This window comes from Coffea arabica, chromosome 4c, assembly GCF_036785885.1.
Source record: "Coffea arabica cultivar ET-39 chromosome 4c, Coffea Arabica ET-39 HiFi, whole genome shotgun sequence".
In the NCBI taxonomy this organism is placed as follows: domain Eukaryota; kingdom Viridiplantae; phylum Streptophyta; class Magnoliopsida; order Gentianales; family Rubiaceae; genus Coffea; species Coffea arabica.
The window spans coordinates 49,507,353-49,525,259 of NC_092316.1; the positions used below are offsets into that span (position 1 = coordinate 49,507,353).

The following is a 17,907-nucleotide window of genomic DNA, read 5'->3' on the forward strand; positions in this document are numbered from 1 at the left end:
AGTCCTAGAAAAATACTCTCGGCTATTTTGGCTAGGCCTCTGAAACCGAATTGCTTCAACAGAAGAAGGCACAGTGGTGCCTTTCCTTTTTGCAGCGTTGCCTTTCCTTTTTGTAGCGTTGAGTTCTCGCTGGCGACGAAGGAGGTCAGCTTTCTGACTATGTGGCATTTACGCATACCTCTTATGCCACTTAGCATTTTTATCCATCCTTGGATAATGTGCATTGGAAAGGTATCAAAATAGAAAGCACAAAGAAATTTCTTTGTAAGAAAATATGCAGAAGACAGTAAAAAGGCGAACAGAAGGGAGCGCAAGAATACACAGTGCAAGTTAAGCGTATAAAAAGGAAGAAAACACAACATGTAATCCAACGACACAACTCAAGTAGTAAAAAGGGGGGGAAGGAAATGGAGAAGCAAGCGATAACAATAACAACAAGAATAGAAAAAAACACACTAGCCTGATGTGAAAGTAAGCAGAAGAGAAAATACCTGAAGTAATAAACAGAGGATAACAAAAGAACAAGCTAGAGGAGGCAGCTAAAATGGGTCTGCATAAGTAAAACGAATCAAAATTAAAAAAGATGTCGAAAAGAAACCTTATGATAGAATGAGAAGTAGCTGTACAAAGGCAGAAGTAACAATAAATAAATTATGGGAAAGGAAAGAAAGAAAGAGTGTAAGAGCAGCATATAAAAGGCAATTGGAGAAAAAGAGAGAAACAAAAGGGAAATACAGCCTGGTTTAGCAAAAATTCAGAGGGGAGGGGGTGCCTGTGCAGAGAAAAGCAGAGGTGAACTATTTCTAACCAAGAGGATTTAATTGGTTGGAGCTATAATGGACAACAGCCGGTGGGAAAAGAAAATGCAAACCAGAAGCCGGCGAGCAGAGGGCGGTGCAGAGGAGGAAAAGGGGGGAAATGTGCAAATGAGATAAAAATAGATCAATAAAAGAGAAGGGGAGGTCACTTGGCGCAGCGGAATGGGCAACGATGAGGAGTAGCAACAACAGCAAAACAGGAACAAAAGAGCAAATTGCCGATTGTGGGGAGAAGTAACAAGGAGAAACAACATGGTTCATGATGGTAGCTACCTAATTGTCCAGAAGGCAAGAGGAGAGAGTAGGTGGAGAAGATGTGTAAGGGATTGAAAGACACAGTAATTTCTGAGCGGAAGTAACTGCAGGGTGTGGAGAAAGAGGGGAAAAGAAGCGTGGAGAAAGCAAAACAATAGCAAAAAGAAGGGGAAGAAAAGACGGAGGAAGAAGAGGTGAGAGGAAAAATGAGGTGTGGGGAAGATAAATTTTGGAGTGGAAAGAACATCAATTTGTGGCGAAGAAAGGAAGGAAAAGAAGGTAGAGAGGAGCCGATAGAGAGGAGCATCGATTTGTGCCAGGATGGAGCCGGTAGAGAGGAGCCTGATGAGCGGGCAGAGAGGGTGCTGACGACCTCAACCAAATGGCTGCAGAAAACCGCAGAACAAAAACAGTATCAAGGAAAGACGAGGTTTCCAAGTGGGAAGACCTGCAAGGGCGGAAAGTAAACAGTAATGTGTGAGCGGGAGCAGCTTTAGGATGTGGAGGAAGCTAAAACTGAGAGAGGTCGCTGACAACCTCAACCAACCGCCTGCAGAAAACCACAGCAGAGCTAAACAGTGCGAAGGAAAGAGACAAAAGCAAGACTGTGGCCGAAGGAAGGATCAGGTGCAACGAGCACACTTGGCAACCAATCAATTCGCGCCACGTCACCATCAAGCCTATCCCATCTCGCCACGCAGAGGACGACCACGTCCGACGTGGATCCCGGGCATTCATCCTTAGTCTATATGGTTAATGAATACCCTTTGAAGGATATAATGAAGCTAGTATTATTTGTGAGGGCAATAATATCCATACACCCCTAATTGATGTGTCTATGCCCCTTTACTATCTTTTATTTGTACTATATTAGTTCAAATCATCATTTTAACTGGTTGATCATCAAAACAAAGGATTCATGGACAGAGATCTTCATTTGTGGCAAGCATTTTTTTCTTAATATTGGGATGGCAAACCATTTTTTCTATTTGACAATGTTGTGTTGTTTGAGGAGTAGAATAACTCAGTACTCTTGTGGTTCTTTAGGCGTTGGGGTGGTTGTATGGGATGACAATGGTTCATTTGTAGCTGTCTTGCCAAACATACTTTGGGAATCTGGAGAGTAGACTAGAAAATGATTTCCTGCCCCCTCATTCGAGAAAAAAAAATTAAAATAATAAAAACAAGTGTTTATTGTGTATTAATTTTGGCTAAATTATTGCATGTCGGAATCCGGGGATTAGACTAGGAATTGGTTCCCCATATAATGGGATGAAAATTTACCGAAGTATGATGAATGTCACGAGGGAAATTATTTTGGACTGAAATGGAATCATTTCATTCATGACCGTCAATTCTCCTAATTTTTCTGTTAACAAATGCCAGAGTAGCTCGGACTTGAGAACTACAACAAGTGGGTTCAATTTTCAATAGGTATATGCTTGTATTTCAACTTTTAGAAATTGAGAGACCTTAATCTCATGTGACCTCCGTGACAGATCTTCCCCAATGTTTCACCGGAACCTCAATTTGAAGTGTAAATCAAACTCTGCTTGAACTACAAGAAAATGATTCATTGCCAACATGCAACGGTGCTCACCCATCATCACCAATCACAAAAGATTGCCTCTTTGATTTTTAAGATTTGAGAAAGGCCTTCAAATATATGAGTTGTAGTTTACAAGAGTCGCGCTAGATCTATAACAAAAAAAAAAAAAAAATTGTCAATTAGGTAGGCTAAATCCTCAAAATATTGTCAATTTCTAAAAAAATCAACCAAATGCGAGTCAGTAAACTATGCCAGTCGCACCATGGGCTCCAGATTTTCACAAAAAAAAAAAAAAGAAAGCTACATGGCGTGATGGCCCCACAAAATTTTTTTTAAGAACTTGTCCAGCCATCGCGCCACCATGGAACGACGGCTGATAGGATTTTTCGTGCTTGTCTGTCCCGTCGTGTGCGCATTTTTTTTTTTTTGTTTTTCTTGAGAAAAATTGTGTATAGAAATTTATAAAATAAGAATTAGGGTCAGTAAAACCATTTTACCAAGTGTAGAAGTGTTTAGAGTTTACACATTATGAATATTTGTACGATTTACAAATTAGTAAAGTGACAGTTTGTTAATATTAACTTTGTTCATATAGTCTTCTATCACTTAGTTGTATCAAATTAGGGTTTATGGTTTAGGGTTTACAATTTACAAATTAGGGTTTAGGGTTTACAAAATCAACTATAATTGTATAGAAGTAGGAAAATTACAACTTGAATTGCAATTTTTTATATTTAGAAATTTATATAAAATGCAATTATGTTAAAAAATTAATAGTATCTTCGTAGAAATAAAGAATGTTTGTATAAAACGCACAGAGAGTAAATGTGCTCTTATAGGTCATTATTTGATATACGATACTCATATTTAACGATTAAAAAAAATTAAATTGATCATAGAGTTACTTATGCCTTTTTATCTATTAAATTAATGTACCCTTCTCTGGTATTGCAAGGTTTCATAAAATACCGTATACTTTTCAATTTTGAAAATATTTAATGTTGCTCAATCATAAAGCGACTGGATTAAACACAAAAATCAAAATAAATAAATGTCAAGATGGATGAAGTTTAGAACATTGTTGAAAAAAGAACAATATCAACGTCTCGTTTGTTGTTTGCCTTTATCTTTGCCCTTAACCTATTCACGACGGGTTGTGGCGGGATAACAATAGGTTTGCCCTTAACCTGTTAAAATGATTTTATCGACCCTAATTCTTATTTCACAAATTTCTATACACAATGTTTCTTAAGAAAAAAAAGGAAAATCTTGTCAGTCATCGCGCTACCATGGCACAACGGCTTGACAGGTTCTTAAAAAAAAATTTGTGGGCCCGTCACATTAAGCTTAAAAAAAAAAAAAAAAATCTAGAGCCCGTCTCGCCAACGGGCATAGTTTGCTGCTATGCTTTTGCAGACCCGCATTTGGTTGATTTTTTTAGCAATTGACAATATTTTGAGGATTTAGCCCTACGAATTAAAGAACTTGGTTCAAGGTTTCATAGTCGTGGATTTGGTCTTGTCGGTAGTCATATTGTACTATGTTCAATTATTCCGCTCACCAAAAATCCGCCATCCACTTGCATCAAAACAACCAAATTAAGCTTCTTATAACCCCAAATAACTCCATCCTCGAAAACGGACCGGCCAACAACCACAGATCAGATTCATATAAGTTGTAATTACCCAAGTAAAGCCGCTGCTGGAGTAGCTCAGTTGGTTAGAGCGTGTGGCTGTTAACCACAAGGTCGAAGGTTCAAGCCCTTCCTCTAGCGAAGGCTTTAGCGTAACAGATTCTACAGGATTAATTGATAATCCTTTTTATTGAGTTTGATAAACTTTCTATTGAACAAGTGACAATCCTATTTCTTAGTCAAAGCTGATGAAAACTTTCTATTGATACTTCATTCCTACTTCTCCAGTTGCATTTGATAATCCTTTTTGGCAAACCTACATAATTGTAGATGAAAATTTTGATACTTCATTTGAGCACAGCTACTGCTCGAGTTGCTATCGATGCTTCATTAGCAACTCTTTATTCATACGTGGTTTCAAATCAACTTGATTTCATCAGTAACTCTTTATTCATCACAATATCATATATGCAAAAGAGCCATTGGTCCCATTTTCTGTGATCTAAGTATTATCATCTCTGAAAGACATAACTCCTTTGCCCCAACTGAACATCAAAATGATGCTCCAGTTGTTGTTCACTGGAAGACCCTATGACAAGTAGTACATTGGGACTGATTCTGCCTCCCCTTGCTTCACCTCTACTTTCTCAAAACCCACAAGTAGTATATTGGGCGTTCCAGTCACTCCTTGTGCAACTGCAGGCTTCCAAAAAACGAGCACAACATGAGATCCAGCCATTTTCCCTTCATTTTTCACACCGACAATCAATTCAAATTGTAAATTCTTGCAATTCACGTCCCAATATGGTTCAAAGACTCTCGGACTCGGCCGAGATGTCACCGTGAAGGGTTGAAACGGCCGACTCATACCGAATCACTCCAAGTCATCTCGAGTCAACTCAATTTTTTTTATTTTTACTAATTTTTTAAATTATTTTTGTTTATCATATTTTTTACAATTTTAGAATATTAAATATTTCAAAAATTCGCGTTTCGCCGAGACCGTGACCGATGTGGAACGGTCCGGGCCGCGATCACAACCGCGACCGCAACTAAAATTTTTACCCTTTCATGATTTTAGTCTTTTGGTCCCAAAGGGTAAATACAGTATACCAATTTATCCTATATTTGGAGAAAATTTGTTACCATTTCTTCATTGCTATTGTGTGAGTTTTCATTTGACTGCATTGATTGCAGTTATATATTTCTTCCCTTCAAGAAAGCCGTCCATCTTCCAATTTCCTTATTTTTCCAACCAGTTGAATATATAGTTTTCTTGGAATTTTACTAGTTGTTGTATTTCTGTGAAGTGAGTTAGATTTAATTTACTTTTGTTGGACTAATATTGGAGCAGCTGAAATTTTTGAAAAGTTACTTTTGACTCGGGAAAGAAATAGCAGCGTGTTATTTTCTTGGTATAAAATTTATTTTCCTATTGGAATAGTTAAAATTTCAGGTCAGTCACTTTAACTCGAATATAGTTTTAGATACCGGTGTTCAAGTTGTGAAAAAAAAATTTTAAAAAAAACCATCGGATCCAATCTTGATTGGATATTGGGTATCGGTAAAACAGATGTCACCATAATTGATTTATATCCAATTTTAAAAGATTGGTAAAATAATTTAGGAATGAATATTGAGATTCGATTCCCAAAGTCCCTTCTACCGACTGAGTTATTGAATTTTATGTGCTAATAATATAGCAGATGTATTATATAACTAATTATGTATTTTATCTTTATACTTATATGCAAACAAATAGTCTTATTAGTTATAATTTGTAACATATGTTGCTATAAACTCATTCTTTGCATTTTGAAATATTTTTATATTAGTTTTTATGATGAGTCAAAATTCAATATTTTTGACTTCCTTTTAAAATTTTAGATACTACTAAATCACCAGTTATCTGGCCAAAATCCAATTCCTGATGTCCAATTTACCAAATTGAAGTTTGAATGGTAATATGATGTTGGTCTTGTAGAAAAGACAATGACTTTTTCCTAGAAATTAGGTATTTTCCATCATGATATTTAGACATTTTTCCTAATATTTAAAATTTCAGGTGACACAAGTATCAATGGATCGGTTTTTTTTTTTTTTTTTTTTTGTGACATTCCAAGATGATGCGCCAGTCATTTTATAACTAGAGCATAGTTTCAATTCACCCATATTCACAAAATAAACAAAATACTGCTGAAGTGTAATGACTATCTGGCGTAAAGTAAATTCTCGTCTTTATTAGTTATGGAAAGATAATTACACCACTAAAATTTTTACCCTTTGATGATTTTAGTCGTTTGGTCCCAAAGGGTAAATATAGTGTACCAAATTTATCCTCCCATTGGAGAAAAATTTTCACCTTTTCTTCATTATTTGCGCATGAGTTTTCATTTGACTGCGTAGATTGCAGTTATATATTTCTCCCCTTCATGTAAGCCATCTGTCTTCCAACTTTCTTATTTTTCAAACCAGTAGAATATAAGTTCCTTCAAATGTTACTAGTTGTTGTATTTCTGTCGAATGAGTTTGGTGTAATTTACTTTTGTTGGACTATTATTGGAGCAGCTAAAATTTTTGATAAAACTGAAGTTTACTAAAATCTTTTCATTTTACTCCCAAATTAGTCACAGTTTCAAGTTTACCTAATTGAACTTTACTTAATCTTGTCTTGTTGGGACACCAATAATGATTTTATTAACTTAATACTTTGTCACTAATTAGTCTTACTCACCGGAAACGCAATTTGAATTATAAATGACCCTTATTTGTTTCATGGAGAAACTTTATTTTGTAACATGGAGAAACTAACATATATTTGGTTATATCAATCTAAGGTTGCATTTGATAAAACTGAAGTTTGAATGCATTAAAATTATTAAATCGCTAAGTATTAAATCAAATAAATTTGAGTGTTATATCACATTTAGTGATAAGTGATAAACGAGCTTATCACTTATTTTTGAAAGCAACTTTTGTCTAAAAAATTCAGTGTCACTTAATTAATTCAGGTGTTCAATCTTTGGTTATCAAATGCGTCTGAATATATTAAGATCTGAATTCATTAAATTTAAGTGTTAAATTGAGTTATCAAACAGGACCTAAATTAGAAGTTTGTCTCTTAAGAACAAACTATTTACTACTATTTAGGCTCACAAAGACATGCTAACTAAGATCACCAAGTAACTCTTTCAGGTTTACCGGAGTCTATTGGAAGAAAACAATCACCGAGGATTGTAGTTCAATTATTCCCCTCGTGAATTGCTCACCACAAATCCTCTATCGGAATCGATATCCACTGACATCAAAACAACCAAATCAGGCTTCCCATGTCCCCAAATAACTCCAATCCCCAGAAAGACCCCCCAACGACCGAGATTCCATTAAACTAAGCTCAATACCACACAATTGATTGAAAACTCACCCGGTACTCTTGCAAGCTGATTGAAAACTTGGAGAGGAGATCCGTGATAGATGTTGATGAATATACACGTGGGAGAATTCATGCGAAGTTACGTCAATTCAATATTCCAATCTTGTAACCCCCAAGGCTGTCCTCCATTGAGTGGTCAGTCTGGCATGTTTGATGGATGCTGACGAATATACATATGTGGGAGAATTCACGCGAAGTTACATCAATTTAATGTTCATTGAGCCCAACCTCGGACAAGTAATATAACAAGTAATAAATCAATAATTGATTGTAAAGAAAAAAAAAATGGTACTCAAAGCCTAATCGTTAGTGAATAATATCTTTTGGGAAAGAAAAGAGGTGTTAATGGAATTGATAGATGTCGTGCATGTGTAATAATAAATTACTACTCTCAGAGATGTAAACAAGTATAATGGCAAATGGGACGTCTTCGCAGGGATTAAGAGGAGAATTTGTTTATTTCCAAGTGAAAATTAATGGAAGAGTTTGGACAATTGCAGAATTGGGAGGGCAATGACCACATTCACACTGCTGCTCTCTGTTTTCGAATTCTAAGACAAGAAGGATTCAGATCGAATTTCATCAGGTAAGAGTCAAAGGACAACAAGGTTATACTATCAAACCTTAAATCACAGAAACATCAAAGCAATTGACATTTTTCTCTTTGTCCCATATCACGAAAACCACAAAATTGAATAGTCTTGATATCTTTTTTTTTTTTGTTTTTTGGTCACAACATTAGACCATCTACCGTTTTCCCATTATATTTGCAGAAATATTCAAGAAATTCCTGAATGCTGAAGGTAAGCTTGGAGAATGTTTGGTTAATGATGTACCGGGCATGCTTGCACTTTATGAAGCTGCTCATCTCAGAACGCACGAGCATAATATTTTAGATGATGCCCTGGGAGATAATATCCTTCCTGGGCATGGGGGATATTGTCACGAAGGAGAGCTTCGATTGGGCATCAAATGACCCTGATATCATAAGAGCTGCATCAATCATTTGCAGGCTTCGGGATGACATTGTGGGGCACAAGGTACAAACCAAATTCTTATCTATTGGAAAGCAAACCCACAGCAAATTGCTAATAAAAATAGTAATAATTAATGTATCCAAAAAGTATTAAATAAGTGTGCAATGAAGGAAGCTTCTATTTTTTAGCTAATATATCTTGCAAAAAATAGAGTGTTATCTAAGTGGTCACTTAAGCGACTCTTTTTTTTTTTTTTTCTGGTCAAGAACGTAATCAAAATTTGGAGCAGATTTTTTTGGTTGGGAATGCAAACGAAACTCTTACTAACTTGTTAATGTAAATTTATAAACCATGGCTAGGAAGGCATTAACAATCACTAAACACACATGAAACCACGAAAGCACTGACCTAACAATCACTAAAATTTTTCTTAGAATCCATCCGGGGCAAAACCGAAATAAACCGCAGTTGAGAAGGCCATTAACAATCGACCCAACACACACACATGCGTCCGTTAAAAAAAAGGGTGAAAAAATAGAAAGCAGACAGCAAGAAAAGCGACACGCACAAATTGCCCCTAAAATTGGAGGAAATCACGAAGCAACCAGCAGAACACCTGGGAGGGACAACACGGCATTGTTCCTCAGCCTTGGTCGCTTTTAATAGGTAGGATGTTTTCATTATTGTCATTCATAATGGTTGTTAGAAAACTTAGCTCGGAATAACCTCGTTTTGAGTTTGTTAGGATCTATTTCCAGGTAATTATGAAAAGTTAATTTGACAACTCACAAACAGTGATAACAAAGGCTATAACAAGACGTACGGAGAAAAATAATGAAAGACAATAACACGAAATTTTACATGAGTCGGTCAATTAGATCTACATTCACAAGAGGCAGTGCGCAAAATCTACTACAATGAAGAAGAATATAAAGCTTACGATAAAATTTCTAGCCTAACACAAATGAGAGACAAATACAAAAGAGAAACTCAAGATTGAACAAACAAGAAAGATTTCTAACTTGAGCTCTCAATTCTCTCGGATGGCTTTGGAAAGAAATGTGACAGTGGGCTGTTAAAATCCTTAGAAAAGCTCCCTATTTATTAGAAAAATCCTGTCACATGAAAGCACCATTTGTACAGGAGTTGTTGCTGAATTTTTTGACTGCTAAAGCCTTCAAAACAATAGTAGAGCTACAAGTAGGTAAGTCAATGGGTAGGATTTGAATCGAATCTCTTTGATTCAAAATCATCTGAATTGGATCTCTTTGATTCAAAATCAAACCCATTAAATTTAGTTAGACCCAAACTCAAATCCAGACCCAAATCCTTACAGGCCTGAAAAAATAAGTCCAAACCCAGACCCTCCTGAATCTGGGTATCGAATGGGTATCCATTGTATTTTTGTAAACGCATTAAAATAAAAATATATTAAAAATATATAGATTTCATAAAAGTTATACAAACACAATCCAATTTTTATTTTTAAATAATAAAATTAATATTCAAAAAATTGAATGCAATATTATGAACTCAAGAAAATAACTATTATCGACTATTTCTATTTATTTTTAAAACTTCAACTGTAACTACGTCAAATCTTTCATTTATTTGCCTTCACATTTTCTTCTTGTTTTTTGAAAAAAATTGTACTAATTACAATGACAACTAGGATGATGTTGAAAAAAGAATATAATCATGAAATCTTAATGTATTCGATCCAATAATCATAGAATATTAGAATATTTTATAAATTTATTAATATATATATATATATATACACACACACACACATGGATCTAGGTGGGTTTGTATAGATTTGAATTTGAATTTGAATATGTATCATAGAAAATTAGACCCTACTCAAACTTATAACTCTTTTACAGGATCTATGTCTAGATAATATCTAGATTTGAGAAATTAAATCCAAATTTTACCCTTACATTGGGTCTAGGTTGGATCTGAATAAGATCTGATCGATTAACATGCCTTGCTACAAATAACAAATAAGACAGTAAATGGGTGAAGAAAAAATGGCCACGTAGCTGACAAAGTTTGGCAGCACCATTTTTCAACACGTAATTATCTTTTGTTTTTTTTGCGAAACGATAGGAGTTTTTATTCATAGTTATCAAAGTATATACAAGTTGGACTAAGTCCACTGATACATCACCAGTGCAACATTGCCCTACGTGAAAATAAGTCCAAACACAGATCCTCCTGAATCTGGGTATCTAATGGATATCCATTGTATTTTTGTAAACACACTAAAATAAAAATATATTAAAAATATATAAACTTCAAAAAAAATATAAATACCATCCAATTTTTATTTTTAAATAATAAAATTAATATTGAAGAAGTTGAATGCAATATTATAAACTCAAGAAAATAACTACTATCGACTACTTCTATTTATTTTTAAAACTTCAACTGTATCTACGTCAAATCCTTCATTTATTGGCCTTTACTTTTTCCTTTTTTTTCTAAAAAAATTGTACTAATTTCAATGACAACTAGGATGAGATTAAAATAATGAAATCTTACTGTATTCGATCCAATAATTTTATAATATTAGAATATTTTATAAATTTACATATATATATATACACACACACACACGTAGATTTGGTTGGGGCTGAATAGGGTTTGGATTCGTATATGAATCATAAAAAATCAAATTCTATCATAACTCTTTTATAAGGTCTAGATCTGGATAGAATTTGAATTTAAAAAATTAAATTCAAATTCTACATAAGTACATTGGATCTGGATTAGATTTGAATAAGACCCGATTCATTGATATTTCTAGCTGCATGAAGAAAAAATGTCCACGTAGTCCAGAAAGCTTGGCTGCACCATTTTTCAACACGTAATCATCTGATGTCATCAATTTGTGAACGTCACGTGGAAAACGTACGAATGCAAGATTCCTAGAATTCTTTTGTGGCTGTGCATGGCTGCCTTAATTTAGCGTAGATTGGACAAGGACAGCACAGGAGTACTGAGTTATTCTTCTACCCCTCAAACAACCCATCGCACAAATACTTCTGATTTGAGAGTCTAGTCTGCCTATAAATATGCAATTTGAGACACCATCACACTAAGCAACCTGCCTTTGAAAGTATTCTCTTCAAAAAAAAAAAAAAACTAAGCAATCTAGCAATTCGAATAGTCCCCAGTTCTATAATCCGAGCTAATATAGTCTTTGACTGAACCGAAAAAAGTTTAAAAATGGAAGTTGAAGGTCATGAATTAGATTATTCCATTTCAATCCAAAATGATTTCCCTCATCGTCCTTTGGCAAATTTTCATCCCAATATCTGGGGAAATCAATTCCTCGTCTACTCCCCTGATTCCGACAAGGTAGTACTATAGTTTAGCCAGAGCTAAAACACAAAAAGCCTAGTCAAGGAAAGCAAACTTGGCGACTTATCAAATATACTATGCTTCTAAGAAATTTTCTTGCATGTTTTAAGCTGATTTTTTGTCCTCATCATTATTATAATTTTATTCTGCAGATAAGCAACTACGTACATGATTTAAAGAAACCTTAACTTCATCAATTATACATTTTTGTTTTCTGCAGGCAACATGGGCTTCTAAGAAATAGCAGCTTGAGCAGCTGAAGGAAGATGTCAGAACAGAAATTCGTGCAACTGCCAGTAATCCTGCACAACAGCTGCAATTGATTGATGCGATTCAACGACTAGGTGTAGAATATCATTTTCAAGAGGAGATCAATCATGCTTTACGCAAAATGCATGGGAAACATCAGAACTGGGAGAACATTGACCACATTTATACTGCTGCTCTCTATTTTCGTATTCTACGACAAGAAGGATTCAGAGTTTCATCAGGTAAGGGGTTAAAAGCTAAAAGATTTAAACCTTAAATCACAAGATCCTCAAATGTTGACTTTCTTTCCTCGTCTTTTATCACGAAACGCAAGAAAGAGAAACTTTTTTCTACTATGCAGACATATTCAAGAAATTCGTGGATGATGAAGGTAAATTTGGAGAAGGTTTGGTTAATGATGTGCCGGACATTCTTGCACTTTATGAAGCAACTCATCTCAGATTGCATGGCGACGACATTTTAGATCATGCTTTGGCTTTTAGTAGTAATCATCTTCAGTCAATATCGAACAAGTTAAACAGTCCACTTGACGAGCTAGTAAGTCACGCACTAATGCAACCTAATTGGAGGGGTTTACCAAGATTGGAGGCCAGAAATTACATATCCATATATGGAAAAGATCATTCACCTAATATAACTTTACTAAAGCTGGCTAAGTTGGATTTCAACATGCTACAATCTCTGCACAAGGAGGAGCTACATGAATTATCCTTGTAAGTCTCTTCAAAATAATTGTTTCTCAAAAAAATAAATGAGTAGTGAGACTCATTCTGTTCTGCAGATTATGTAAATCTGTAATCAATTAATTCAAGCAAGCGTAATTCAGGTGGTGGAAAGAAGTGGACTTTGCAAGAAAGCTTCCATTTGCTAGAGATCGAATTGTTGAGGGCTATTTCTGGATCGTGGGAGTGTATTTTGAGCCTCAATATGGTCTTGCTAGAAAGATTCTATCAAAAGTAATAGCAATGGCAACTGTAATTGATGATGTCTATGATGCTTACGGGACTTACAAAGAACTTGAAATCTTCACAGAAGCAATCGAAAGGTTTGATTTGTTAAAAACATTTGTTGGGATATGCAACTTTTCTTACATATTTTGCTAGATTATGTTTAATATCAAAATAATTTAGTTATTAGAAAAATAAGGATATTTGTTAACCAAAGATCACGTTGGTTTGTTAACAGATATTTTAGATAAGATTTGCTAGTAGAAGGAGATTATATTTTGTTGAAATTTTTAGGATAATTGTTAGTGGGATATTTTGTTAGTTTGTTTCATGTAATCACTATAAATAGTGAGTTGATGAATGTAAAACATAAGCTCATTTTTCACCTTCAATACAAGTCTCTTATAAGCTTTTTTTGCAACATTAAGGTGTTGTTTCTTAGTTCATGCCTCCAAAAAAATCAACAAAGTGGTATCAAGAACCTATATCTTAAGGGCTTGAGTCTTTTTTTTTAGAGTGATGCATTGGTGAGGATCCATTATAAGTTCAAAGCCATGACAGGAAAGAACTTTTTGTCAAATGTTTCAACTTTTAGTGGTGAAACTTACCAAATTTGGGCCATAAAATTTTGGACTTATTTGGTAGTCAATGATCTACGGGATATGGTGGAGACGAATTTTGTTTCATCAGCATTTGAAGAGCTGATGGATACACAAATTATAGATCATAAAGTTGCAGTTAGACAGAGATCCAAGACCAGCATTCACATATCAGTTTTTGATGCCGTTTTCACAAAGATAATGGCTAATGATTTGATTGAGAATAAATTATTCTCAATTAAAATAAAAAGGAGAAGTTTCACTATGAATTGGTCAGATTTTGACAATTCTAAAGTGGAACATGATGATGAAATCAAGAATTCAGATCCTGAAAAAATTCAGGAGGAGATCATTGATAAGTCAGGAGATATCAAATTGATTCCTGATATTTATCAAGAGTATAACATTTCTGTTTTTGAGTTTACAGATTTTGATGGTGATGACAAAATGAAGAACCATGCAGAATTTCATATTTTCTGTATAGGTTCAAATGTCGTCAAAGGATGTTCCACTTTAAACCTATGAGAAGGTTATTATAAAAAAAAATCATCTTTTATGTGGAGTTTGGCACGAGAAGATAAAAGAAGTGGTTCGTTGCAAGACTAATATTTAACTTGCATAAAAACCCAAAGGAAGAAGTTCATTGCAAGGCTAATCATCAATTGCAAAGTTTCTTACAAAAGTCTCGTCCAAAACAAGATTCAAAGATTTAAGAAGATAATTCAAAATCTGCAGCAAAAGTGGCAAGGAGGAGTGTTGGGATATGCAACTTTTCCTACATATTTTGCTAGATTATGTTTAATATCAAAATAATTTAGTTATTAGAAAAATTAGGATATTTGTTAACTAAAGATCACGTTGGTTTGTTAACGGATATTTTAGATAAGATTTGCTAGTAGAAGGAGATTATATTTTGTTGAAATTTTTAGGATAATTGTTAGTGGGATATTTTGTTAGTTTGTTTCATGTAATCACTATAAATAGTGAGTTGATGAATGTAAAACATAAGCTCATTTTCCACCTTCAATACAAGTCTCTTATAAGCTTTTTTTGCAACACTAAGGTGTTGTTTCTTAGTTCATGCCCCAAAAAAACCAACAACATTAAACTTGACTTAGATATAATACTTTTCCAGTGGAATTTGTTTTAATTGATGTCTAACAACTTCTGCAAATGGGATGTTGGTTGCATAAAACAACTCCCAGATTACATGAAGATTTGTTACCAAACACTCTTAGATGTGTTTGCAGAAATTGAGCAAGAGATGGCCAAAAAAGGAAGATCATATCAATCATATTATGCGAAGGAAGCAGTATGAACCTCCACAAATTATTGCTACATATCAAACTCCTTTTGTCACAGGACAATAATTGTTTTATACATGGCTTCGTTCCTCTGTCAATGCTCATTCACTTTCTATTTTCTCAATGAATTAATACCAGTGCACCTTAAATTTACCATGGGTGCAATAATGTTGCACGTGAAATTACATGTGACCAGAAACCAGTGAGTGAGATATAAATTAATAAGAATTAATCTTCTATACACTAATAGTGTATATACTTTACCATTAGATGCATGATATATAATTTAAATTTGAATTTGAAACTCAAAGTTTGTATATGTGTCGTATATCCAACCGTGATAGTGTATACACGGTCAATATATATAAGATTTACTCAATTAATAATAGCATTCCATATGAATTACACATAACTATATATATATATATATATATATATATATATATATAGAGAGAGAGAGAGAGAGATTGGGCAAGAGATCAGCACAAAAAAATAGAAATAGAATATATTGTCCAAATTCAATAATCATGCAATAGTTTGTCTTTCTTGTAATTGAAATAGCTGATTTAGTTGCTTCTTACTAATTTGCAGATGAAGATGTTGGTTCACGCCTACTTTGTTGAGGCTAAGTGGCTGCACCAAGGTTACATACCGACAATAGAGGAGTATATGAAAAATGGAGTACCAAGCTCAGGATACCCTACACTTACAATAATATCTTTCCTAGGCATGGGGGATATTGTCAAGAAGGAGGCTTTTGATTGGGCACTCAATGTTCCTGAGATCGTGAGAGTTGCATCAATTATTGCCAGACTAAGGGATGACATTGTTGGGTACAAGGTACAATCCAATCTAATTAATATCCATAAGATATAATAGTTTACGTATTAATGATATTTAATTGTTTACAATTTCTGAGCTATTTTACTCTAAAAGAAAAAGAATTGTTCAAATGATCCATCTGAATTTTTGTAATAACAACTTTATATTCATGTAAAAGATTTCTCATTTTTCAAATTACTTGTACAAATTCATTGTCTGTAGATTTTTCTTTTTTTTAAGCATTGACTATAGAATTTTGCTCACACTGTTGAAATAATAAAAAGGTACATTTGTATATATCTTGTAAAGGTTGGGATCAAACCAAACTCAGTTTAAAAGCACCTATAGATATATGGCTAAGATGGACTCCATAGTCTTCAATTGGTAAGGAAGGATATAGAAGAATATGTTACAGGCCTATAGATACATGGAGACAATCAAAGTCTGATCCTAGAGCAGCCAGTCTCATCTTCACCTCCATCCAATTTTGGGGCCAGTTCCCCCTTAGTTGAGCTTGAATTTAGCATATTTTGACCCATAATAACACAGTAGCAGCTGTGGCTCAACTCAATAGGTAGCCATGAGATTCCTCAATCGACTAAAAATAAAAAGTAAAAATCTTTCTTACTAGGGTTGCAAGAAAACCACTAATTTTTTTGTTCTGCGATGTCAAACATGAAAATGTAATTTGTGATACTTGCAGTTTGAACAGAAAAGGGAACACATTGCTTCAGCGGTGGAATGCTATATGACGCAGCAAGGCATAACGAAGCAACAAGCATGCAATGAACTTTATGAACAAATTGAGGATGCATGGAAGATCTTGAACCAACAACTGCTTAAAACTAGTAGTTCTGCAGTAGTCGAATTTGTACCTAGCAACCCTATTCTCTTTCGAGTTATCAACTTGGCACGTGTGATTGATGTTTTCTATAAGCATAAAGACGAATACACACACGTGCGAGAAACCATGTGTGGTTACATTAATTCTCTGTTCATTGAGCCCATTCCCTTACAATAAGTAGTATACTAGGTGGTATCACCGCGTTGTGCGTGGTGGTATATATGTCCAGTTAATGTTTAGTTAGTAATATTGGTGACAATGAAAATTAGTGCTATAAAGTGGAACTATATTATACAAGAATATTAGCGAAAATTAGTAGTACTGGAAAGAGGCTGTAATTATACAGACGTTGTAAATATGAAAATCAAACAAGTTTAGTTTTCATCTTGAATGTTTAAGTTGTGGAAGTTGAGTTGATGAATGCCTAGAAGATCATTCAAAAAGTCTGAAGTTATAATGTTGAACGCAGTTGCTTGAGATGGCCTGATTGTTGAAGAAGGAGGTTGAATGCAGCAAATAATTGTTCTTCCATGTAATTTTGGTGCACCGAGGCTGACAATGTTAATATTTTGTTTGACTGTCAAAGAAGAAAGAATAATGTTAATCATTAGAATGAAAAAGGAGGGGAATTTTGTGTGTAAATAAAGGGAATAAATAATTACTTGTTGGTTTGCATGATAAAGTTCAGCTGTTGAATATCCAAGTAATTTTTCAGCTTCAATATCCATGGCGGTTGCATATGGCGAACCAGTTCGATCAGAAAGTGAAATTGAAATACATGCTCTGCAAAGGGAAAAGTGATAATAGTTATAGAAAGATGAAATTGGTTCGATTATGAATTTGAGGAATTATGAATAATGCAAGAGGTTGTAAAGAACCTGGGCAATAGTTGGACACCGTGTTCACAATGCTGACAGAATATTCGCATTGTATGTCTAGAATAATGAGGCTCTTGACAATTAGGACATGTCATACGGTACATTTTATTATCTCTATAGTCTATCTCAGCAGAACCTCTAATCCATGCTATGCCAACTTCCTATTAAGCAGGCATAGGAACGGTGTACAATATATTTATTGTTGAATT

At 34.4% G+C, this 17,907-nt stretch overlaps 1 protein-coding gene and 1 non-coding gene across 2 annotated transcripts; both read left to right on the plus strand.

The window, feature by feature from the left end:
- The first annotated feature begins 4,322 nt into the window (after positions 1-4,322).
- On the plus strand, positions 4,323-4,396 carry TRNAN-GUU (transfer RNA asparagine (anticodon GUU)). The gene has a single exon. It is a non-coding gene; the product is annotated as a tRNA-Asn (tRNA).
- A 4,221-nt stretch (positions 4,397-8,617) lies between these two features.
- On the plus strand, positions 8,618-17,211 carry LOC113739289 ((-)-germacrene D synthase-like). The gene is made up of 7 exons (XM_027266518.2): positions 8,618-8,728; positions 12,279-12,525; positions 12,645-13,017; positions 13,131-13,349; positions 15,024-15,162; positions 15,746-15,994; positions 16,680-17,211. The coding sequence occupies exons 1-7, from the start codon at positions 8,618-8,620 to the stop codon at positions 16,995-16,997; spliced, it is 1,656 nt and encodes a 551-aa protein (XP_027122319.2). The 3' UTR covers positions 16,998-17,211.
- Positions 17,212-17,907: the final 696 nt, after the last annotated feature.